Genomic DNA, 25,118 nt, shown 5'->3' on the forward strand with positions numbered 1-25,118 from the left:
CCAATAGATACGTCTTAATCAATCTTAAACTGATGCCAGCTTCCTAAGAAGCCATCTTCCTGTTTATTTTAAACGCACTTTCAGACAGCTTCAGATAAGCTTAGGGAGAGTACATTTGGGTAGAGGGGGAAAATCGGTTTAAAAGTTGCAGCGAGCCACCAGGAGCCAGGACACAGGAAAATGCAAATTGCATGGTCACGTAGGTGTGGCGCCAAGAACTCTATGTAAATTAGTTGAAAAAGTTGTGCGAAAGCGTGCCTGCGATTGCCTTTTGATGTGGTTACTGGTGTGGGAATGAGTCCTTGGGGTTTGGTTGAACAAGCCTACAAACTCGACCTCCATCAAGTACGTGCCGCCCTTTCCAAAATGCTTCACTTACCGCACACACTTCGACACCTTCGTCGATGGCATTGGTTGTGGTTGCGGCTCTGACTCTGGGTCTGACTGCGACAGCGGTATGGCTTATCTTTCAGTCAGACGTGAGGTGTTAATAGATTTACGTGGCAGCCGTGCGTCCGTGTGGCAGCAACAGTGAGCAATGTACTTGCCGCAATTCAAATGCCAGTACTCGTACTCGAGCCCGCTGTTGAGGACTGCCAGCGGCTCCAAATGACAATGGGGCACGCATGCCATGCCATGCCACTGACGCCTCATTATGCCCCACAATGAAATGAAAATAAAAAGTAAAACAACCAGAAATAAAGAAGAGAAAGATTTGCAATTCAAAGTAAGAAGAAAAGAAAGAAGGGAAAACAAAGAAAGTTAAAACAACAGAAACACAACAGACGATGGCGTCAAAAGTTGGCTAAGCAAAACGGAAGTTGACATTATTTTTATTTTCCCTCGGTTTTCTTTCTTTTTTGAAAAGTGTGTGTGTGAGGGACACAAGGGGCCGGTGGAGTGGAGTTGAGTGGCCAGCAAACAAGTTGCTCCAAACTCCTACTGTGATATACATATATAAATATCTGTACATATATATATGCGAGCACACAGCCAAAATAAATGCCAACAAGGATAATTCAGGGCTAATCCGATTTAGTGCGTTACCCGACGGCGGCTGCGGGGATCCGCGTCTGCCTGGACCTGGACCCTCACAAAAACCTCTTGATTATGTGCCGCTCTGGTCCCTTCTCTGCGGAGTCCTGCTTCCAACCAAACAATGCCATCCGTGGCCAATGTCCTGGGCATTTAAGAGCCAGCTGATGCTGGTTAGCTGGCCAGCGAATTGGTTGCCAAACAATGGGGCAAGTCTTTGTAAGTTTATTCAGCTTAAATCATGGTAAGCCACGCAAAAGCGAAGTCCGAAAGAGTTCCGCAAAAATAGTTGATCAGACATTATTAAGTTGTAAGTTGTACAAATCCTGGAAGCCAACGAAATGTGTTCCTGTTGTGTTAGTTTTTATTTACATCCTTCCTTTCCTTTTAGAAAATTACATGATTTATTTATTCATAAGTATGTTTGTTAATGGTGTTCAGAAACTGTGGTTCAAAATCTACGAAAGTTATCTTCTAGAGATCACACATTCTTTCTTTACCAATATTTCAGGTCGCAGTCAAATTAATTTACAATTTCCTAGAATTACGCTTAATCTGCGTAAGTTGTGTTTGGCAGTGGCTTTATTTATTATCTTTTAGATGGAAATGGACTTCCCACAAATTCAGTTTTTCTCTTCGAGTAAATCCTTTGCATTGTTCGTCATTAAACCTTTGCAGCTTTCCCTGAAACTTTTACCCACAACTCTCTACAATTCTACCCACTGTTCGTCGTTCTCTCATTTCTGTTTCTTTCCTCTGAACATTTGTATATCCTCCTCTGTCTCTGTGTTTGGTGGGTTGGCTTTTCCAACAAACTCCTGACTTTTTAATGTTGTTTGATGCGTCTCGTGGCGGTCCAATTTTGTTGTAGCTGCCGTTTCGGTATTCCCTTTCATTGTTTTTGTACGCTTAAAAATTAAAAACATAATTTTCATGTAGCCATTCGCATTGTTGTTGCCAGCTCTTTGCATAATTGAATACCATGGTCGACCAGAATGACAATGCCATGGCCGCAGTCCCCAGTTTCACTTCCAGCCGCAGCCAGGGACATGACCACACAGGACAGGACGCTATACAAGACACACAAGAGGACAGGGCTCGAGCTAACTTATTGACTTGGAGTTTGAGTCTGTCTGTGCGTGTGGGTTGCGGCTTTTGTGTGCGTCCGTGGACGGGTCCGGGTCCCTGCCAACTGTGGTCTTGAAGACAAAACGCCGAGGCTATTGTACAAATAAGCACAGCCAAATCTGTCTCAGACGGCTGCAATTGCTCAGCTCAGAGTAGGAGCCACCGAACTTGCGGCGAATAAAATGTGAATGAAAATCGAGCGCTGACCCCAGCTCTTCACCATTCTACGCCTCATCATATGCTATCTTATCAGAGTATATAAATCGAGAGTTTGGCAGCGACTTAAAGCTGAAATCTACTTGCAAATTTAATGAGACTGTTTTCCCCACCAAGGGGAGGAGGGGCACGTGGAAGCTTCCGTTAATGCCAAACCGGCACACGTGGCCTATGCGCAATAAAACTCAAGCGATAGCTAATCACTGGGGAGGGGAGGAGAATTGAATACCGAAACTCTTAAAGTCATCAATTGAAGCACTAGTTTTTGGCAAAGTAAACTCAATAATATTTATAGGAAAATAGGTTAGTAGAGAGCTTAGGAGTCGAATCGATACACAAACATCTAGCGGGTCATTTAGATTATTTCATCAGAACACTGATTGACACGCGTTACATTGCCGTCGTCTTGGATGGATGCTGAGTTCTTTTTCTTCAGTGTAAATTCAGTTTTTGTGTGCATTTTTTTTGTGGCCATCTGTTTGGAAAAGCTAAAACCATTTCACTTTGCACCCGAAAATGCCACAGTTGAGTTTCGTTTTTGGCTTCTCCCCGCTTAGAAATGCACAAAGGAATTCCCCAGCAGCGTGGCCCACTCAAGAGGCGAGTGGTTGGGAAGTTAAAAATGCATTCGTGCTGCTCCTTTTGTGAGTTTTCCGAATTGCATGCGATAAACTTTATAATTCAATTGTGGCTCTGTGCCCCATGTCGTGTGTCAAAGCCCGACGCCCGCGCGCTCACATGCTCATGCAGAACCAGAACGTGTGGCAACTTCGAAATTCGTTATTTTAATTCGGAATTAAAGCACTTGTAGCTCAACCACAAAAACCACCAACTTAATTCAGGCAGGATGTTGGTTGCTGCCAGGTGCGTCATACTATACCAAAGCACCACCACCCACTCCGAGTACGTGCGTGTTCTGTGGAATCAACAAATAAACACAAGTACGCTACTCGACGGACAACCAAATATTCCACCTGACATTCTTAGCGCAGGTTGAGTTGACCCCTCATTATTAGTATGTCAATTGTAATTAAGCATGGCATTTCCTGCTTTTAACCTGTCATATGTATCTTAGCGACATTCCTTGGCCATTGAGTATTGGTGTACATTAGATGATTAGTGTTAATGTGCTATGTGCACAGGAAGGTAAGCAATTCTTAGACACTTGAATTATTCAATAGTCAAAATGACTCGTGTGTCTGAAGAGTAAATAATATCAACATAACTAAATCGAACTTTTAATTGAAGTGACAGAGTTAGTTAATTTTGAATTCATTGCCCTTATTCATTGGTCAATTCTTAAAACAATGTTGTGAGTTCGGCCTGACTGTCCTGAACGGAGACATTTAGACTAGGTCAAGGATCTTCACGGAGGAAACACGACTCAACCCAAGGATCGGCTCTTAAAACGTGTCCTGGAGCAGGCCGGTTTCTCCGAAGGCGCCCCTTTAATTTGGGCGCCCGACAACCCTCACCCTGCCCGGCACGGCCATATTTGGTAAGCTGCCGCCAAAGTTCCTAAAACAGACAAAAATACCTGGCGGCGCCACCACTGACATGAGACAACAGGGTGACACATGTTATCTATTTTAGCAGATGCACAAACCTCAATGCTTGATTCGCCGGTGGTTTGGGCATTGGCTAAATGACAGCTTTTGTAGCTTTTAGCATTTGACCGTTGCAATCGGGACATTACAAACATAGGTACAATGCAACCAAAGACACTTTGATAGTCAATAGTCTATTACATTGTCTTCTCCTCCTTGATCTTTTGCACTGCTATATTCAAATAATTGCAGCGCATTGTGACGCTAATTTGATACTGCAAATTCAATAATAGAGAAAGACGAACGCGTCATACCTAAAAGCCGTGCGACATTTGAACATTTACAAGGCCTTCGATCCGGGGCCGTTTGCGCTTGAAGATAAGCAAGTTGAAGATGAATCCAGTCGTCGAACAAACCGTGGCGTTACTGTTAAAGTTGAGTGCCCGCTGAAGCTCGCTGTAATGGATCCCACACCGGCTCATAGCCAAATCCTGACGGTCAGGGCCTTCCATGCGTTCCGCGAGGCGGAGGTCGATATTTCCATTGCAGAGGTGGGCCATGGAGGCGCCAGCGATTGCACCAACTTGGGTTCTAATTTGAGCTCATATTCACAAATATGAGCCAGCCGGAGTGCCGGGAGGTCCTGGCGCAGAATTCCAAACAGATGGGCACCAACTGCACCATGTACCGACATTCAATGCGCTGACCGCTTGGTATCCCAGCCACAAGCCCTATCTCAGCATCGCAGACCATTCGGGAAGCTGAATGCCGTATTGAGTGCCAAGCCAGCAATGTGCGGCCTGTAGACCTTTGAGTCGATTCGATTGCAACTCGGTTCGAGAGAGGAGACCTGTAAGAAGGAGCCTCAAAGCATTCTTTGAGTTTTTTCAAAGCAAGTAAGGGCAGCCGTGACATCGTTGAATTTCTATTTTTTATATGATTTATTTTTTGATTGTTGCTAAATTTTTTGAGTATTTAGTGAATTAAAGCGCATTAAAAAATCCCGTTTTACAGATTACTCGGTTTAAGTTATACTCCCTTCAAAACTAAATTCTTCTAGAATTTACATTTACTCCCACTCCTATGTCAACGCAATGTTTTACCCCCATGTTTGCCCAGCTTGGTTCATTCGCACTAAGGTCCACATATCCCGAGAAATACTTCCGTGCCAGCAACCACACACTTAGATAAACTCATATACAAGTTCAAACACCTGCTAAAGTTCAAAACACCAACAGCCAGTGCCACCGCAACGTGCAAACAAACAAATGAACAAACAAACAAATGAGGGCTAAATGGGGAAAGAAAATCTCTTGCCCGATGGGGCCAGCACATGCTAACTCGAACATTTCAATACGGAACATTAACCCAAAGCTGATACCCCTGCTCTCCCGACTCCCGACTCGTGCTCGCTCTCATTTTCCTTCCTGTTCGGGTTCCTGACCAAAGGTGGGCCAACGGCCATGGTCGGTCAGTCGGATATCTGGCTGTACTTTGAGGATTCACTTGGGAAGCCATCAGCGGCGTCTATGCCAATGGCAATGTTGCACGGATGGAGAATTCATGCAATGGGGTACTTTGAAATAAAAATGTCGATACAAATTTCGAATATTTTGGTTGCACATTATGGAGCATAGGCATAGAGAAATCAGTTGCTATAAATCTTAGCCCGACCGACCCCCTTTGAGCCGATGATTAGATCAACTCTCGACACGCCACTGTTAGGCTTTTTTTTACGAACGAGAAAAGAGTTTATGAGACCAGGAAGTTGCTCGTAATTCTGTTTCCGTCTGATTTACAAATATTTGCATGGCAAAACATTTTTCAACATTTTTGCGGGCAAGTGAAAAAAGAATGAACAGGAAATGCGAAATGAAACAAAAATAGAAAGGAAATCCGTATAAAAGTTGTTAAAATATTTCTGGGGAAACTATTTTTGTGGTCAGTTGGCTGCACTCATCGATGGATGTTGGCGATTGCATCTCAGTGATGGGTTAAAGGATGGGTGTGCAAGAAGGAGTGAAAAAGTTTCAAATGCTCGAGAAAGTATGGCAGAATCTTCAGAAACAACAGAAAGGATTACCTTAAACCTAAAACCTGCATCCACTTTAAACCTTTTTCCTAAATTAAAGCTATTTGTTTATTTATTTATTTAAGTATGCCTTCTAGTCTGTAAATAGTATCTTTGAGAGGCAAATAAATACTGACAATTCACAGCTCAAATTAAATCAAACTTCAGTTTATAAATTGCCATATTAATTGTGCTAATAAAAAGGTAACCAGACAGAGAATTGCAGAAATTGAGAAACCCCAAGAGTGGGATTTCAACCATTTCAGTCTATGTGCGAGACTGGCTTCTGTTTGTGCACTTCCAACTACTCATCCTTGCCGTTGTGTAAACGAATAATGACACAAAGGCTTATGGCTCGGTGGAAAACGTTTTTGTTCTTCAGTTGTCTGCTGGCAGGTCCATTAAAACCGACAGATGCAAACAGGTAACAGGTGGTCCTAGCAGACCCCGGCTAGAGCTAACTTCATTTGATACCTTTTTCGGTTTGGCATTATCATTGTTTTTTAGCAGTTTACTTCAGCTCCAGAGTCGGAGGTCATAACATATGCTACACCATTTGCCAAGAGTGTTTTGCTTCTATTTGAATGTATAGGGTAGGTTATGGGGGTTTGTGGTGAGTGGTGTTTGATAGTAATAAAAATAATAGTACATTTTATAAATAATAATTTAGTCTGGAGTTCATTTAAGCTGTAACAATAGATGCTCTTTGAAACCCTCAACTGAATACTGAAAGGTTATCCCTCTCAAAGCCATCCTGTAAGTGTCTTTAAGATTTCTTTTCATCCTTTGAAGCCAATTCTTTAGTCTAGTTTAGAGTATGTTTTGGGGTAAGTTTCCATCGTTGTGTCTGGCAGTCATTGGACTGCCAGTTGGTGCGCTTATTTGCTTACGCCACCCGGGTTTTCTTTGACTTTCTGGTTCCTGTCTGCAGCGCAGCGTACTTTTATGAGCTCCCTTTATGATTTGGTTGCTGGCAAATGACAGGCGAGTTGTAGTTCTCAAGTTGACAGTCGAAAAGTTTTATAATTTGCATGTCAGTCTGGCAAAATACTTTGGCGGACCCATTAATAATCACGGCTTGTGAACCAATGACAGGCACTGCCTGTTGCTCCACCTGCACGCTGCTCTGGCATTCATCACTCTGCGGAGTGAAGTCCTGGAGAGACCTGGAGCGCTCGAGTCCTTTGACATGCGAAATGCATTTGCAACGCTCACTCAAACGCATTAATCACCCGCCAATTTCGACGCTCGTTTGATGGCAACAAATCTTGCGCAAATTTACGCAAACATTGGCGCCCGCCAACCCCAGCTCCAGGTCTGTGTTGGATCTTGGGTTTGAGCTTCGTAAATGCCAACGCCAGCGGCCCACAAATCAGTTGCTACTCATCGTCATCGTACTGGTCCCCATCGGGTTCCCAATTTTGGTCTCCGTGCTGCTCTGCATTCTGGTTCCCCATCGAAGTGGTTGAAATCAGACTTGGCTTGGCTTTCATCTCCACTGCTGCTCATTATGTGCGCCAGTTGCCTCGGTTCCAGCACACAAATCTCCCTAAAGTAATTTACCATCAAATGTTGTTGCTGCAGTAGCTGCTGCTGTAAAATGCACTTTGCTATTTTCCGAATCGCAAAAGCAAGACAACAACAGGAACAGCAGGGCACGGCTGCTTCTGGCTCGGGTCTGACTTCTGGCTTCAAGATGAAACTGAAATTGAATTGCGATTGATATTGATTGGCTGCGTGCTTGAGCGACAACTCGGCCAAAATCATGTGCAACCAGGCAGGGACATCCAGACCTTCGGAAACGTCTTATAACTTTCGCTTATTGTTGTTTCTCAGCTCTTCATATGGTCCAATATATAAGACTTTATGAGCAGCCCAATAGAGTACACGGCCAGATCTCCATCTCCAACTTAACTTTCCTCTGCAGCTCTACAACTTCTGGCTCCATCTCTGGGTTGGGTTTTTCGAGTGTGGCCTGGCTTGAAATCGAATTTGGATTCCCTCAGCTCCGCCCGATCCCTTCGGATGCAGTCTGCTGTATACCCATCTATAGTTTGTGTATTGTTTAGTCAAGTGCAGCTGCTCGTGCAACTTGTTTATGTGCCGGGCAAATATACTTTCGATGCAGCTATGAGTGCGAGTACGAGTGTGCCAGTTAAATGGAAGCCCAGTGCAGACATTTTTGCTTGCAATTTAATATAACTCAAATGGAATTGGCTGAATTAACTGGGAAATTTCTCAATTTCTTGTGTGCGACTACTCGGATGGGATAAGCCAATTTGAACGTTACTCTGCTTACAGTGACTGAAGGTGATAATTATGTGTACTTGTTTAATGTTTGGAGCTCAGTCTGCAAGCGTTTTGAGAAGATTACATTCGCTTATCATGGCTGCCCATCTGTTATTCAAAATCTCATAAGAAAACCTTCTCTGCCATTTGACCTCACTGTAATAATTCCCCTGACTCCCAGTACTATTTTGTAGTAATTAAATAGTACAAATCAGAGCGAGTACACTGTGGCAGTATTGCTTGCGGAAGCAATCAAACAAACGCAGTAACAAGGATTGCATTAGGATGCATACAAAAGCACTCCAGGACATCAGGAGACCACAAAAGGTGCACAGGCAAACAGGTGCCAAGAGGCAGCAGAAGCAAAAGGAGCAGGAACAGCACTTGCTGCTACAAACTACAACAAGGTAAGCAACCAACAACCCCAGTTCCTGCCAGAACAGGTGTGGGAGTACGCCTGTTCCATGCAGGAGTCGGAAAGGATCCGAAATAGGAGAAAACGTGGGGAGCAGAGGTGGGAGCCATAGCGGATATCCTTGCGACACTAAAAATATTTTCTACCAAATTTACAATATGAAGTGGCTTCAAGGTGTTTGTTTGTATGTACCCACTCGTACATACATATGTACATACATATGTGTGAAAATGTATCGGGTGTTTGCCACTACATTCACATGAACAAAAACACATTCAAAGAACCAAGACACACACTCACTTGTATAGAAATGTTGCACTTCATTGCGTTGACAGAAACAAACGTGCCAGAGTCAGTACAGCATATGGAAGTCCTTCCTTCTCCACTCCATTGGAAATATGTTCCTGCTCTGTGGGAGCTCCAGCTGTTGCCTTTGCTGTTGACACTGAGTGCATTTCAAACATAATTTTCAATTTTCATGCATGTTTTGCCATTTGCTCGTGGTGTCATCGTCGGGTGCAAAATGATTTCTTCGCTGCTCCAATGCTCGTGACACTCTTTGATTTGCTTAATGGCCGCTTAGTGATTCCGCAATGGGCAGTGCTAGTGGAAAGTGGAAATGTTATTGGAAAATCCTAGGATTTGAGTGCACTCACCACTTTAATGGCTTAAAGTATCAATGGAGATTTCCCTGACTGCAAGTGATAATGGATACTTTTTCGATAGGGTTTTACATATTTTTTGAGAGGATACTGTCGAATTTCTGTTGAAACCCTGTGCGGCAAAATCTGACTTTTATTAAATATTGTAAGTGCGGAGTAAAAGATTTTATGAACTTTAAGAGTGGTAATATACTTATTTTGTGAACATATGTACATACATATGTATGTATGTGTGGCATACATATTTGTGTACCAAAACATAGCAATTGAATTTATTTCTTTAATGTTACTAAATCTTCCCATGTTTATTAATGGCTTTTTTAAGCCATTTCCCATATGATTCTCAGATATTCTTGATTGACAATAAGCTGTGAAACATATTGTTTCATCATAATAATGGCTTTTGTTTTATGTAGCCTACATTAAAATATGTTAATTGGATTTTGGTCTGGAAAGAGTAAAAACGGATGTAAAATGTACACCATTAAATGCATGAAGCCGACGCCTCAATCCCAATCTGAGGCGTGGAGTATATCTACTTGTTTTGTGGATTGTTCGTTCCTACCAATATCTGCTTGTTAAATTACGAAAAATAAATTTTAAAATATGCACATTCAATTCCGTTCTCCAGTGTTCCGTAATGTAATGGCTTCAAATAACCTGCTTTTTTTATAATCACTTTACATTTAATTAGCATTCAATTGAAACAGCTCAAATGGCGAAAACGAGCAATTTTTGTAATGTGGTTAAAATCATTTGGCTAAGAGAATTAAATTGCTGCACAGCTCTCAGTGTGTGCCCGTGTGTGTGCGGATGGCAAGCGAAGCATTTGATATGCGCTTTGAGACCGAAGAACAAAACGCGTAAAAGCTGTTTAAAATGCGCACACAGGAATACACAGGGTGTTAAACCCAACCCAACCCCATGCCCATGCATATACCCACTCGTGTATAGCCTGTGTTAAAGTTCGAGTCAAAAGGGAAGCCAGCGTCCCACTCGAGCAACAATGGCAGCAGTAACGACATCATCCTGCCAACTAGGAATTGGACGGGCTTTAGCTTTGGGCCTGCCCCGGACTAGTCCTGGACTACACTGCACTCCACACCGCGCTGTTCCCCGAGGCGGCATAATTAATTGCGGTAATTAGTGTGTTGGCAACAAACAGCAAACACACGAAAAACATTCAACAACAGCGGCAACAAGAGCAGCCAGGGCCAGCAAAAGTAGCAAAAGCAGCCAGGGGAGGTCTGAAGGAGCCTAGAGGAGCCGGTAACAGGATTCCAATGCAGCGAGCGCATTTACTTTATAGAAGATTTGTGTTGCCCCCACTTCTGGCATATTAGTTAGTTCTCGAGAAAGTTTTATTTACGACTGTGCGGAGGGCAACGGCGGTTTTTAGTCGGATAAGAAACAGCATATTCTACGACTCTTGACTGTTGACTGCTGAAAGGCCCATGGCGCTAATTTAGAGAGCAGCCGCATTGCTGTGGCATCATTAGACAGAGCAAAATGATTTTTATTGCTAAACAAACAGACAAAGCCAAAGATGGGTTACTTCCAGTTAGAGGGACAAATACTCCTCGTACTTCAAGCAAATCACAGCAGCTAATTTGCAGAAGCTGTAGAAGTATAGAAAGCAAAAAGGAGAATCGTCTTCCGAGGATGTAGCCCCCCAGTCCGCTGGCTGTTGCTCCAGCTTGGACTCGGGGACTTTTTGCTGTTCGCTTTAATTGGTCACTTGGCGCGAGCACAGAAAAACAATTTAATTTTCCCCATTTTCTTATTATCTCGATGTAGCACTCCAGCTCGAGAGATTTCTTTCAGTTTTCCGTCTGTGCTGGGACTTTTCTTGTGCACGGGAGAGTCGAGTCCCGTTCCGTCCCATTCCTAGTCCCGTCTCAACTTCGGCTTCGGGGCAGCAACGTTTATGTAATTAAGCGTTGCATACTTTTCCGCTCTAGCTGTTCGGCAAAAGCGAAGCTGCTGCTGTTGTGCCCTCAAAGGCGGACAGGGCACTGGGGCGTGGCAACGTCTGTTGTGTGTTATTACCACCGCAGTCATTAAATCTTTTGTGTGTAATTAAAAAATTACAATTTAATGCCTGGCGCTCATTTATTGGCACGGCGAAGGGCGCTACAAAGCATCCGTCCATGGAGGGTCATCGTCATCCCAACACAAGGACTTGTCGAGTGGAAAATCTGGACCAGCGTGTGGAACATGCTCCGGATAATGAGGCACTGATTGCAATTTTTAATAGCAAAAGTCAGCCGGATTAGAGTCGTGTAAGTCTGTTCATTAAGACTGATTTGGATTTTTTTGCTGCATTTTTAAATATCTTTAAATATCAGAGCTGATTCGTTTTCCTAGTCTGAAACTATGCTGACAATAAACTCCACTTCTTTTCCTTTAACACTTGATTTCAATTGAAAGCACACCCCACATGCGGGTGAAAATTGTTGAATGTTGCACTATCGATAAGCCAAATGAAACGACGATGACGAGAAATACAAAAAAATGGGAAAAGAAAAAAAGACAGGCCGCTGACATGGAAATTGCATTGCCCGAATGGACTGACATACGCTAGCGCCAGTTGCAGATGCTCTCTCGAGTGGCTTTAGATGACGGATGAAAAAATAAACTGGGGCCAAGCGTCGCTTTGGTCTAAAAGCCTGCGCGGTGCCTGACCTGAGTGGGCGGTTTAATGCCTGAAATGGCCGAATGCTGTTTTTTCGCGGCCAAATAGATTTTTCTTTTGCCTTTGTGATTGGCGTAGTGTGTTTAAAGCGTTCATTTTCGGCAGAGAATGGTTGAACGATCATAGTTAACAATATACGAACCTTAAAGTGATAACTTGTGAATTTCTATGTACGCGGTCTAGAAAAAGAGGTGCAAAGTACCGCCTCATCCAAGAGAATAAACCATGCAACCAATTGGAACCTGAACAGGTTACTTTCTATCTCACAATCCAAGCCTCCTAACAAAACAAACGATCCGCTTTTTAAATTCAATCTTAGCTGATGTTTTGGGAAACACAAAACAATTTTCCAAAATGTGTGAGTGTGCGTGGAATTAAGAAGCGGGCAGATTGTTTTGAACCGCGTCTATTTGCAGACTAAATAACGTTAGCCTATACTGTTCGGGGCTCATTGTGACGAGAATGCTAAAAGCGGATTCCTATTCTGCTGCGCTGCTGATGAGACGCATCCATGCCTATGTCTATGTGTGTGTGACTGGTAAATAGGAACGGGTACAGAGAAAATATTTAACGCGCGGTCTGGCAATAAAAGTCAGTGCGCACAATATGCCAACGGAGCCACAGATGCATCCGCATCAGCATCAGCATCTGAATCAGCAGCCGTCGTTTGGCATTCATCTGATTTATGCGGCTGTCAGCAATGGCAGCGTCTATGCGAGTACTCGTACCGGGTGTCCCCTTACCGTCATGGCGGAGACAGACATACATACATATGCGGGCCTTCGGTTGAGCCCCAGTTGACGTGGTTGATTGACAAACCGCTGTTTGCCAAAATGAACAGTTTGACATGCGGTCGGGCGGTCGGTCGGATGGTCGGATGGCCTAGAGGTCTGATGGTCTGGCGCCTGTGGGATGTCCTGGGCCTACCGCACCTCGGGGCCTCTGGTCCAGTTCGGTGCAACAAATCAAAAATTGCTTTTGTTCGACTGCCGACACTGACAAAGGTGAGGCAGTCAATATTGCCACTTGGTTTGATTGCAATTGTGGAGATGTATGTATGTAAGCATCTATGAGGTGCACACATTCCTGTTATTGAACTCTCTGCAAACCATGAAACACGATAATTATCGATTTTACTTAGATGTACCATTTAATGTGTGAAAATGGTGTTACATTTTTGGTGTTTAAAATTACAACTTCATAAGCATTCTCGCCTCTCATCGGAGAACTCGAAAGCAATGCCCAGAGCGCCCTTTCCTGCCTTGAGCGTGTTCCGTACATCGACCACACTGAATGTCATTGTCTGTTCGAAGACACCTTGCTTGATGGCCTCCTCGATGCCTGCATCGCTTACCAGGAAACAGCCCAGGACTTCGTCGTGGATCATATCCTGCACCCTCACATGGTAGACATTGTCGCGTCGCAGTAAAATCGACATCAAAACTTCACTGAATTTGAGGTCACCCATCAGCGCGATAAGCTCGCAGTGGAAACTGTTCAGAACTGGTAGATTCTTGTCCTTACAGAACTCACAATTACTCGATGAACGATCCTTAATCTCCATGCCATTTTTCTTTGGATTCTCTGGGTAGTGCTGTACATTCTTTTTGTTCAGCGACTGGACATTGGCTCTGAGCGTATCCATCTGATTGCGTATTTCGAGTATCTCATTCGTTTGAATTCTCTCCAACTTCCTGTTCATCTCGCACAACTGCTGTGATATTTCAGATATTAACGCAAGGTCCGACGAATGAGTTTCTTGATCTGTTCAATGTTCAATCAATATTCTCGATTCATGGAGTTTTATTTTAGTTTGTGGCCTGTGCATAAATTTCGATGGCCGAACGGATTTAAAAAGTTTAATAGCCAGTTGACCTCTTAATTGTGAAATTGTGTGGAAAGTTCGAGCTGAAAATAGCGATTGATGGAGCGAAGGATACGGCATAGAAATTAAGGACATTTAATTCGGTAAACTTAAATGTTGATTTAGTATACAAGTTAATTGAATTCTTTAAACATGTTTTTATGTATTTGTATATGTACATATGTATTAAACATTTATGTATATAAAAGCAAGCAGACCGAACGAAAACCCTTTGATCCAACAAATATATCCCCCATTCACACATATGTACATATGTATGTACATGCATACAAAAGTACAAGCATTTGAGTAAAGAAAAACTGAAATACATAATTCTCCCACTTACCGATAATATTGTCCCGTTAGTTTTGCTGCGCTGCACATAAAGTTCGCTCTGATAATCTGAAAAGAGAGAAGAAAGACACCGCACGACGACTCGACGACGGAACCCGCACCGAAACCGCAAACCGAAAACGAAACGAACGAAATTTCCAATAAGAGCGCACATTTTGGGCATATTAATTGAAGGTGAGGCATAAGTGGACGTAAGTTCGTGTGAACACACAAGATGAGAGAGAGTCAGATCAGCAGATTTGCAATGCCTCACCCTATCACTCACATCACTTGGAACGCTCGTTCCTTTTCCACTCTCTTTCTTCACTGCGCTATTTTATGCTGGAGGGGGAATGGGACAAACTTAGCGACTTTTTTGCAAAATTTTCGCACACACACACTTTGATGGAACTAAGGCAATGACTTTACACATGAAAAAAAAGAATTTACGCACAATTTAATATGCTTATTTAGATAATGACTTCCACATTGCCAAGCTGCCATTTGATACCATTTTGCGGCTTTCTTCGCCAACATATTAGACCACATCACTTCACTTTTCTGCCCAGCTGCCATTTTTCGCCATATCGCCATATTCGCCAAGTTGCCATTTTCGCCTTTTGCCAATTCGCCGCCGCCGCTGCTGCCTTGGAGAAACACACATTTTCTTGCACTAAACACACACTTGTTTGTTAATTTTCAGTTAATCACAACCTCACTACACTGCACATCACTTCTTTACACTGCACTACACATCACTTCACTTTTCTGCCAAGCTGCCATTTTTCGCCATATCGCCATATTCGCCAAGTTGCCATTTTCGCCTTTTGCCAATTCGCCGCCGCCGCTGCTGCCTTGGAGAAAACACATTTTCTTGCACTAAACACACACTTGTTTGTTAATTTTCAGCTAATCACTACACTGCACATCACATCACTACACTGCACTTCACATCACTTCACTACACTGCACTTCACATCACTTTCACTTTTCTGCCAAGCTGCCATTTTTCGCCATATTCGCCAAGCTGCCATTTTCGCCTTTTTGCCATATCGCCAACGCCGAAGTCGCTCTGCAACCCACACATTTTCTGCATTAAAAACTTCACTTGCACATTTACTTTCACTTACACTTTCACTACACAACTGCGTCATACTTTACACGTTTGATTTTTCCCAATATTCCCGATTTTTGTGAATTCATTTTTGCGACCCGCACCCGGCACCGTTTGAAATTAAAGAGAGCGAGCTCAGCGAAGATGTGTGGGCTGCTTAGCGCATTACATGGCAAGGTGTTGACTTACAAGGTGACGTCTTGACCACAGTGGGCGTCTTCCACAGCGTAAGCCGTCACCTTGTAGTAAGTTCACCTTGTGCTGCTGTTCTTGACGTTGCTCTCTCGCACTCTCCTCTCTCATCAGCTAGTTTTTCTACGGTGGTGGTGGAATCTTTCGGTTCTTTTTGTCATGTACAGTTCTACGATCTTTTGCTAATTGCTTGCACATTGGGAATCGGCTCTCATTGAAATCACTGCCTCTTCAACTCTCCCTCTCCTCCAGCAATACGTGATCAAACGAGTGTGTGTGTGTGTTTATGTCTTCTCTTGATGGTGGTAAGATAATGAGAGGGTTACAGCGCGGTGTAGGCGAGTGCAGCGCTGCCGGCGTCGTTCGAGAATATTCCATGCTCTTCTTCTCTCCTCACCCCCCCTCATGTATTTAATGCAAAAGATCGAACTTTTCGGCTGTTGTTTGGTCACCTGCGGGTGGGAGTGAGATGGAGAAGTTGGTGAGAGGGTAAAAGCGCGTGGTGTTGGTAGAGCCGAAATTGCATAGGCGGCTGCGCTGCCGGCTTTGTTCTAGAACATTCTATGCTCTTCTTCTCCTCACCTCCCCTCATGAGTAAAGCAAAGATCGAACATTTCGGCTGTTGTTTGGTCACCTGTGGGTGGGAGGGAGATGGAGTGGTTGGTGAGAGGGTAAAAGCGCGTGGTGTAGGTACAGCCGAAATTGCATAGGCGGCTGCGCTGCCGGCTTTGTTCTAGAACATTCTATGCTCTTCTTCTCCTCATCTCCCCTCATGAGTAAAGCAAAGATCGAACATTTCGGCTGTTGTTTGGTCACCTGTGGGTGGGAGTGAGATGGAGTGGTTGGTGAGAGGGTAAAAGCGCGTGGTGTAGGTATTGCCGAAATTGCATAGGCGGCTGCGCTGCCGGCTTTGTTCTAGAACATTCTATGCTCTTCTTCTCCTCACCTCCCCTCATGAGTAAAGCAAAGATCGAACATTTCGGCTGTTGTTTGGTCACCTGTGGGTGGGAGTGAGATGGAGGAGTTGATGAGACGTTAAACCGTGTGGCGCTGCCGGCTTTGTTCGAGAACATTCCATAATAATTTTCTTGCATTGATAAAAGAATTTGGAAAAAAAATGTCAACATAAAGATGCTAAGGAGGAGGTGGAGAGAGGGAAATAAGGAACACATGGAAAACTAATAGTACGATGTATAATGACAATGTACATAATAAGACCTTTAAAAATTATGTTTGCAATTTAAATTGACAACAATTCAATTTGACAGTAAAATTAAATCTTTAATGGCCAAACATTTTGCGGTCATTTACTCTACTAGTATGACGCTCATATTAAACATTTGAAGTGATTGCAATTGTGGAGATGTATGTATGTACATATGTACATAGTATGTGTGCATCTACATGTGAGGTGCACACATTCCTGTTATTGAACTCTCTGCAAACCATGAAACACGATAATTATCGATTTTACTTAGATGTACCATTTAATGTGTGAAAATGGTGTTACATTTTTGGTGTTTAAAATTACAACTTCATAAGCATTCTCGCCTCTTATCGGAGAACTCGAAAGCAATGCCCAGAGCGCCCTTTCCTGCCTTGAGCGTGTTCCGTACATCGACCACACTGAATGTCATTGTCTGTTCGAAGACACCTAGCTTGATGGCCTCCTCGATGCCTGCATCGCTTACCAGGAAACAGCCCAGGACTTCGTCGTGGATCATATCCTGCACCCTCACATGGTAGACATTGTCGCGTCGCAGTAAAATCGACATCAAAACTTCACTGAATTTGAGGTCACCCATCAGCGCGATAAGCTCGCAGTGGAAACTGTTCAGAACTGGTAGATTCTTGTCCTTACAGAACTCACAATTACTCGATGAACGATCCTTAATCTCCATGCCATTTTTCTTTGGATTCTCTGGGTAGTGCTGTACATTCTTTGGGGCTTTCACTGAATGTTCCGAGTTTTTCACACTAGTAACTTGATTCAGCTCTGCTGTAAAACCAAGCCAGGCTGACGACTCTTTTTTCAGTTCCTTGTCATGAAACTTTTTGTTCAGCGACTGGACATTGGCTCTGAGCGTATCCATCTGATTGCGTATTTCGAGTATCTCATTCGTTTGAATTCTCTCCAACTTCCTGTTCATCTCGCACAACTGCTGTGATATTTCAGATATTAACGCAAGGTCCAACGAATGAGTCTCTTGATCTGACTGCGAGGGACATGCACATAAAGGATCCTCTGTGTGTAAGTTTGGCCTTGGAAACTGGGGACTGTGAGATGCTTTTTCTATTTTTATTTCTTTTTGAAACATTTTTTTATCTGACTTCTGTTTGGCTTTTGCTTGGGAATGGGTTTTACGATCCGCGTCTGTACTCTTTGGCGTGGGGCCATGCTTAGAGTGTGGCAATGGCACTCCTTCCCCACCGGGAACCACAATAATAGGTCTTTTGCACATATGGCAATGGCTAAATGGTTCGGCTTCCTGACTAGTTGAGGGGGCGTCGGATGTTGGCTCAATTGCCGGTGTTGGTTGAGTGCACGTACAGTACGAAAAATTCGAGGATTCCGATATAGTTCCTGGTAATGCCACAACTGCCGGCTGTGGCTCTGTTTTCGGTATCAGCACTGGCTCCGCGCAAACTTTAATACTTGAAGCACCCAGATCATTTTTCGAATCCCCAGAGAGCTTTGCAGGCTTCGGTTCAAAGCAGTCACAGTTGTTCGGAAACATTTCGGCTCTGCTTGTAGCAGAGGAGGACTTTTCTACAACCGGATTAAAACTTATGTGAGGCTCGGCAGCTACGTCGGTCCCGCAAGGCGGCCTCACCATATCCGGGGATGTATTTGAGCTCGGATTATTATTGCTGGAAGCGCCCGCCGAAATGCGTGGCTGGTTGGGTTTATGTTTTTGTTTCTTCGTAAGTTTCTTTGCTAATAGCTCCTCCACGCGCTTCACAGCTCTTTCGTATCGGGCATAGATTACTTTAGAAACTGAAAGAAAGAATATTACAATTTTGTTCAAGCTCTTGGTGCATCTAGCTTACGCAAGACAGAGCTGTATTGCTCATTAATGTTTCCAATCTGGTCATCGCTCTCTACCTCTGATGACTGATGACTTTCATCTTGGTCCCCGAGTTGACCCACCGTAAATCCTCTGGACGAGCCTGGTCTTGTTGCACAGCCACTAATGAATGAAGAAAACAGGCAAGCTGCGATTATAACATGCCTATTATCCATGGAAGTTCACACCTTTCATAAAGCTGTAACCAGTCCGAATGAAATTTACCATGTTGTTTGCCTCTCTTTTCATACGAAACATCCAAACCAAGAGCTCCCAAAGATTTCTGACATGGATTGTCCATGATTGGGACTAGTCGCTGATTAGGAAAATAACCAAAAATTTAAGGAACACAATTTTTCAAATGGAAACCTGAAAAAAAACAGTTTGAGCTGAAATGGATATTTGCTTGTCTACAACACAATTTGAGTTGACAGAGAAACATGAGACTGAGACAATTGGAAGTGTAGACAAAGGCAGTTCTGATGCTGGTTTACATTGTTAGCAATAAACTTGTATGTGCGTTTTGACTTATACTTACCTTTGCGCAATATTTTATATTTTTGGGGCAAAATATACAGCATACAATTTATGTTCGGTATCCATACTAACTTTTATTTTGGCTCACACACACTTCATAAACGATAAACCACAAAGCATTTATTCTTTGGCTAAGTTACATTCCTCTTCCATAAGTTAGAACTGTTCTATTTTATAAAGGTTCAAATATGTTAACCAACTTTTGGTATACGGTCACTAGTCATCTCCTTTAATTGTGGCACACGTATTTTATCATTGAAATTTAGCTTTTTCTTGGAAATGTACATGTAAAAATGTTTGTTTGTCTTCGGTATATGTAATACAAATGTTCAAATGCTTTTTTAAGCTCTTTTATATTGTTATTTATTCTTTGATGCGCTCACAGGGTTCTTTTCAGAGAGAGGTTGTAGTGATTGTGGGATAGCTAACTTTGAATGATGATTAGAGGAAGATTTTTAATATATTTCCATTTGTTATATATATTTTATGAGTCTAGTGTTTGCACATACATAGAAAATGTTAATGGAATGTTTTGTATCAGCTTGCATCTCTTCTCTTAAAGACATAAATATAATATATTCTATTTTTTTTTGGCAACTTTTGGAATGTATATTTGCGATTTGGCAACTTTTTTGATTATATCCTCAAGATTTGGCAACAAAATCTTTTGTGGGCGCCAAGGCCTAAGCTCAAAGAAGGATAGCTTTTGGTTTGGATTAATATTTAGCTAAGATTTATTTCCGGATTTGCATACCGAAAAATGTTGAGCAAAATGGGAAGATACGAGGTTCAGTTGGGATGTTTTTGGGGAAGCTCAAAAACTATCCTACAATGAGCTTTGGGTTCATTGAATCGCAAATTTAAAGTTTAACTTTGGTATACCATTTAAGCACTATGAGGATTTTTTTAAATATAAATATTTCTATATGTTTTGCATAAATATTTTTCCTTTTCAACTATAGTTATAATCCTTAAGCAAGTTCAAAGCTAATTAGAGACTCGTACTAAACTTAACTAAAACATTGGTTTTTGGGTTGTATCAACAGTCGGATAAACCAAGAACTTAGACCAAGCAAATCAGACAGAAAAGTGCCCAGACGGACACGCCTTAAAGCTAAACAAAGCACGTGGGGGGTACAGGGCTCTCCGCGGTTTTGCTAGGTGCATCACCCGTCCAACGTTAGCCGTTATCCGTCATCCATCAGCCGTCACCTCGCATCCATTATCCGTCATCCGCCTGCAGATACAGATTCAATATCCCAGCCGTAGTGTCAGACACATCATAGCCATCAAACTGAAGCATAGGGACGTGGTTTGGGGCAGCGCCGAAGACACGCGCGGTTCCAGTGACAGCGTCTTGTACTTCTCCACTTTGGTGAAGTCACTGAAGCCGGCAAGGTTGCGGGAAGCGGCTCTCATCAGGTAGGTGGTGTCGGGTTCCAGGTTGGTAATGAGGAAAGTGGCACCTGTCGGGTAGAGTGAAGCGTGTGACAGGCATTATGTAGCGGGGTCACGACATACTCGTATCACTTACCTTCTTCAAAGGGGAAGTCCTTGCGCCTGGCATTGGTCCACTTGCCGGCATCCGACTTGAACTCAAGCTCTGACATGTACTCGATCCGGAAGCCGTTCACCTCCATGGGCCCGCGGTCCTCGGGTCCCCGCGGGGCACTAACATCCACATCGAAGGTGTTCGAGTTGAAGCCGCGTAGCTGAAACGTGATTGGCGATGGGGGCTTTTCCCCTTGCTCCAGACGTTTGGTCCTCTCAATGCTGCCCAAATGATTGGTGGCCCGGCAGCGATAATTGTCGAAAACACTGGCGTTCAGCACATGGACAGTCAGCCGGGACCAGTAGTTGTCTCCCTCGATAGTGTAGAGCCGCTCGTTGCTGTGCAGCCGCTTCTGCTTCCGATGCCACGTGAAGGTGGCCGGCGGCTCCGCCTGGGCCTCACACATGATGGACGCCGTCCCGTTGATGTACGCATACTGCATGCTCACAAACTGTTTGTGCGTCCAAAATGGTTTGTCTGTGAGGAATCAATTATAGCTTGCTTTAATTAAATTTTACCCCCAATTCCGCAGTAAACTGAACGGAATCTGAGATCCGTTGCAGCGAGCCTGAGGTTTACTGCAGTGCGGATGAGGCTCCTCTGACAGCTGACAAGTGACGCTCAAAGGTATGCCGGGAAAATGGAAAAATCATGTGCGGCAACCATAAATCACAGCCTCGCTGTGAGGCTTTTTGGGCAAGTTAAGCCATTAGCTGCATGTGTGCCACGCCCACTGACAAGCAGGGTACGAACATCAGCATGCATCAAAAAAACTGCTCTAAGCGAATGTAATTCCAGCATTTTTCGTGCTCAAAAACTATTTACCGCCCAATGCGTTGCATACAAAGCGAACACCCCACAAAAGAAAAAAAAATAGCATGACGCTCAAGTAATTCTACTGGAACCCCAAAACATATTGAACACTGAGACTAGATGGTGCCACAAAATTTGTGTAACATATGAAGGTGTGGACCATCACCTGGTCCCAGTGTGCCATTGCTCTTGTTTAGAAATCATAAATCACACTCACGTTCGATTTTCATCAAAACTGTGCGCTCCTGCATATCGGAAGCAATCGAATTCACTTGGTATGCCCGGCACGTGTACTCGCCGGTGTCACTCTGTGTTACCTTGTTGATGAGCAAACCATCGGCCAGGATGCGGTACTTGGAGCCATCTGCCGCTACAGGGAAGAATTCATTCCCAAGAAATCGAAGAAGGGAGAGAAATGGAAACGGGGAAATTCAACTTTGGGTATTTGGGAGTCGTGTAATATGCATAGCTCATTATCTTTGGCCAACTCACTGTCCGCACTAATGGGCTGTCCATTGAAATGCCAGGTGATGTTTGGCTGCGGTTCGCCCTTCACCTCGCACAATATGGTCTTGTCTTTGTCGCCCTCTTTTACGGTTATCACGCTGGCGTTCTCCGTGAATGTAATTTTCTCTGTGTGGGGGCAAGAAAACAATGCAATATTAATGACTGCTCCACCAGCTTCGACCTCCCTGCGGGCGATTCCAGCACTTACGATATACAATCAAATCGAAGGATTTACTATGCAGACCGCCCTCAGCAGCTTCGCAGCTCCAATTGCCCTTGTCCGCCAGTGCGATGTGGGCGAAAACGATTTTCAATTGTTCTGTGCAGCGGACAAAAAGAGAATAAGCAAACGAGCAAGAGAAATAAAAAGGAACAAATTGTGTATAGAATATATGGTTGGAAAAAGGTTAAATGGGGTTCGCAAAAACAAAGGCCAAAGCCCGAAAGCATAAAATAAAAACAAAAGGAGAAATATAGATCAAGAGACGACAAGAGGATACCCATTGGCAACCCAATGGAATGGGAATTAAAACGTTCTCTTTTTACTTGAAAGCACTTTGGTCTGATTATAAAAACATGATTAAAAATGGATATAATTATATATTGACAATCGGCTGAACAGAGACCCGTGGCCATCATAATATTTTAAATTAATTTTTTAGGGAATATTTAGGATAGCTTTTGAGCCCCTTTTCCTTCCGCCTCTTAGGATCGAGTGTTCAGATGGAATTAATGCAGTGCAGTAATGGAATTGCAATTAAATTCGTTTGTTGTGCTTGTGGCATTGTTTACTCTTGCCCCCTGACCATCTGGCGCACCAGCCTTTAGCCTTTAGTGTTTTGCTCGATTTTATCTATCCAGAGCCCCACACTGACCCCGATTCTCACCTGGCGATGTTTGCTCAATGTGGATGCGTCCTTTGTGCTCGCGTATAATATCCCCTTTCGGCGATTTCCAATGCAGCTTCACGTCCGGATCGGGGCTCCGGCACTGCACAATAAAGGGATTCGTTTGTGTAACGCACAACGCTGTGCTCCGCTGGACTCAGCGAGAGACTCTCATGGTGATTGCCCAAGACGACAGCTGCAAGAAGAGATGCGGAAAGCGACAAAGGTTTAAGGCCTGGGCATACTCTAGTTAATAGCTTGTTAATTGCAGTGGATGGGGCGGGTCGTGGCAGGGCGGGGCGGGCCAGGGCAAGCCGGCCGTCGCCAGCGCGTAAAATGGAAATTGAAAAGTTAAGGCCAAGTTTGCCCTCTGCCAATGGCTGCCATTGCCGCTTCCACTGCCATTTGCATTTGCATAACAAGGAAAACAGTGCAGTCGTGCGCTTTATTTTCTCAACAACTCAAACAGTTTTTCCTGCCATTACGTTCACACATTTCCGTTTAAAAAAACTGTCAATATTAAGAATAAAGAGAGAAAAGTCAAAATGAAAGAATTCAAACCAGGCTTTCATACATTTTAAACGTATTTAAAGTTTAACCGAATATAAACCGAATAACAACAACTGGCAGCCCGTGATTGCTATTTTTTTTTAATTTCAAGCAACTTTCTATCGTATTGTATAAGAAAGCTCAACCGTTTGTGAACATTTTTTAATTTATTTGCCATGCAATTTATGTCGGGACTCGTTCTCTTGCAAACTGGCTTTTAGCATGCCTCACAGCCTGTTATTCGGGCCACACAGCAAACTGCACTCAACAGATGCAAATTCCTGCCGTGGCCCGTACTTTCACTTCATGTTTGCGCCTTGGCAAAAATGTTCATTGAAATTTATCACAAGAAACAGCAATTTCATTTTGCCAATTCATGTCAATCTGTGGAGCAAAATGGGAAAACGGGCTGCAGACAGAGAAAAAGAAGGGGGGTGGAAGTGGGAAAAGGCTGTGGGAAATCAACCATCTCCAAACTTCAGCTACGACCGGATACCTCTGCAGCCCTGTGGGTATTCTGGCAAATGTATAGATGCGATGCAAAAATTTCTTGCATACTTTTTAATAAAGTTTGTTGCATGCCCCAAAGTGGCAAAGAACGAATAAAAACAAAAACTGCGAAACACTCCCAGAGACGGAGTGAGGGAAACATGATTGCATCGTTCATTTCGTTGGCAAAACTTTTCCATTGCCTTTTTTTTCTGCTTTTCCAATTTTATTGGCAACAGTATGGACATATTGAAATTATGCAACTACATACATAATGATATACATACATAAATACGTGTACATAGAGCCTGCCACAGCATGGTCCAAAGTGAGAACCATCTAAGTGGAATATTATGAACAATGTAGCCACTCGTAAAGCACAGGCGAGGGCAATTACGCCCAGACTGCAAGAACTTCAGTCATATTAATTAGCAGTGCTGAAGTTTTCTTTACAGAAACTGGAACTATTTTAAACTCTGTATATGTAGTAAAAGTTTAGTAAAATTAAGCAAAGGTTTTACTGTCAGAAAAATTTAAGGATAGTTTTAGAAATCATGAGATAAGATAGATAATAACCATAAGGAGTTAGTACGTTGTATAACCCGAAATAGGACAGGCATTTATTGCCAAATATTCTACACTTAATAAAATGTTCAAAGCGAAAGCCATTGCGGTACGTTCCACACGTATTTTCGGTTTCTCTTATATTTCAAGTTCAACTTATCCATTAAACCTGAATGTCTTCATATAACAACACTCTTATTGTTGTGGAACCCCAGACATCAAGGAAAATCAATGCCGACATCAGCTAAAGTTGCCAAACAATGGGCGACAAAATGGGACATTACTTTTTATCGCGCTCTTGGCACTCCTTATACGAGTACGAGTACGGCACCGCAGATATACCTATGATGGAAGTACACCCATGTGCCATACAGTTATGGGGGCATACAAATATTTGCATTGTTTGCCTTCACCTGCAGACGATGCGAGTGTCACTGTCTGATGCATCTGTGTACCGCGTTGACTGGCTGTCTCTTTGGTTGAGGCTCCTGTTGCTGTTCGCTGTCGGCGGATCCGCTATCTGCCGCTGTGGAGGCAACACGGAACAACACTCGTCATAAAATTTCATGTACAAACCAAAGCCACGGCACA

At 43.4% G+C, this 25,118-nt stretch overlaps 3 protein-coding genes across 3 annotated transcripts in view; all 3 read right to left on the bottom strand.

Moving 5' to 3' along the window:
- LOC117900769 (protein ovarian tumor locus) overlaps positions 1 to 15,201 on the bottom strand; it is a 55,030-nt gene extending 39,829 nt beyond the window's left edge. Inside the window, exon 1 of the mRNA XM_034811249.1 lies at positions 14,269 to 15,201. Within this exon, the coding sequence (XP_034667140.1) occupies positions 14,269 to 14,459 (191 nt within the window). The 5' untranslated portion in view covers positions 14,460 to 15,201. The remainder of the gene's footprint in view (positions 1 to 14,268) is intronic.
- A 1,821-nt stretch (positions 15,202 to 17,022) lies between these two features.
- On the bottom strand, positions 17,023 to 19,042 carry LOC117900498. The gene is made up of 3 exons (XM_034810888.1): positions 18,818 to 19,042; positions 18,613 to 18,752; positions 17,023 to 18,559 (listed from the first exon to the last, which is right to left on the bottom strand). Exons 1-3 carry the CDS (start codon positions 18,928 to 18,930, stop codon positions 17,097 to 17,099), a joined length of 1,716 nt encoding a protein of 571 aa, XP_034666779.1. The 5' UTR covers positions 18,931 to 19,042; the 3' UTR covers positions 17,023 to 17,096.
- A 707-nt stretch (positions 19,043 to 19,749) lies between these two features.
- Positions 19,750 to 25,118, bottom strand: part of LOC117901277 (hemicentin-1) — a 69,418-nt gene continuing 64,049 nt past the window's right edge. The window contains 7 exon segments of the mRNA XM_034811971.1: positions 19,750 to 20,632; positions 20,701 to 21,195; positions 21,749 to 21,901; positions 22,024 to 22,164; positions 22,247 to 22,357; positions 22,926 to 23,037; positions 23,039 to 23,121. Coding sequence (XP_034667862.1) covers positions 20,418 to 20,632; positions 20,701 to 21,195; positions 21,749 to 21,901; positions 22,024 to 22,164; positions 22,247 to 22,357; positions 22,926 to 23,037; positions 23,039 to 23,121 — 1,310 coding nt within the window. The 3' untranslated portion in view covers positions 19,750 to 20,417.

Source organism: Drosophila subobscura, chromosome U (assembly GCF_008121235.1).
Source record: "Drosophila subobscura isolate 14011-0131.10 chromosome U, UCBerk_Dsub_1.0, whole genome shotgun sequence".
NCBI lineage: Eukaryota > Metazoa > Arthropoda > Insecta > Diptera > Drosophilidae > Drosophila > Drosophila subobscura.

Coding starts and splice junctions, on each gene's coding strand:
- LOC117900498 (XM_034810888.1), bottom strand. CDS start 18,930: ATGGACAATCCATGTCAGAAATCTTTGGGAGCTCTTGGTTTGGATGTT. Junction 18,753..18,817: donor TGGTTACAGCTTTATGAAAG/GTGTGAACTTCC, acceptor TTCATTCATTAG/TGGCTGTGCAACAAGACCAG. Junction 18,560..18,612: donor GCAATACAGCTCTGTCTTGC/GTAAGCTAGATG, acceptor TCTTTCTTTCAG/TTTCTAAAGTAATCTATGCC.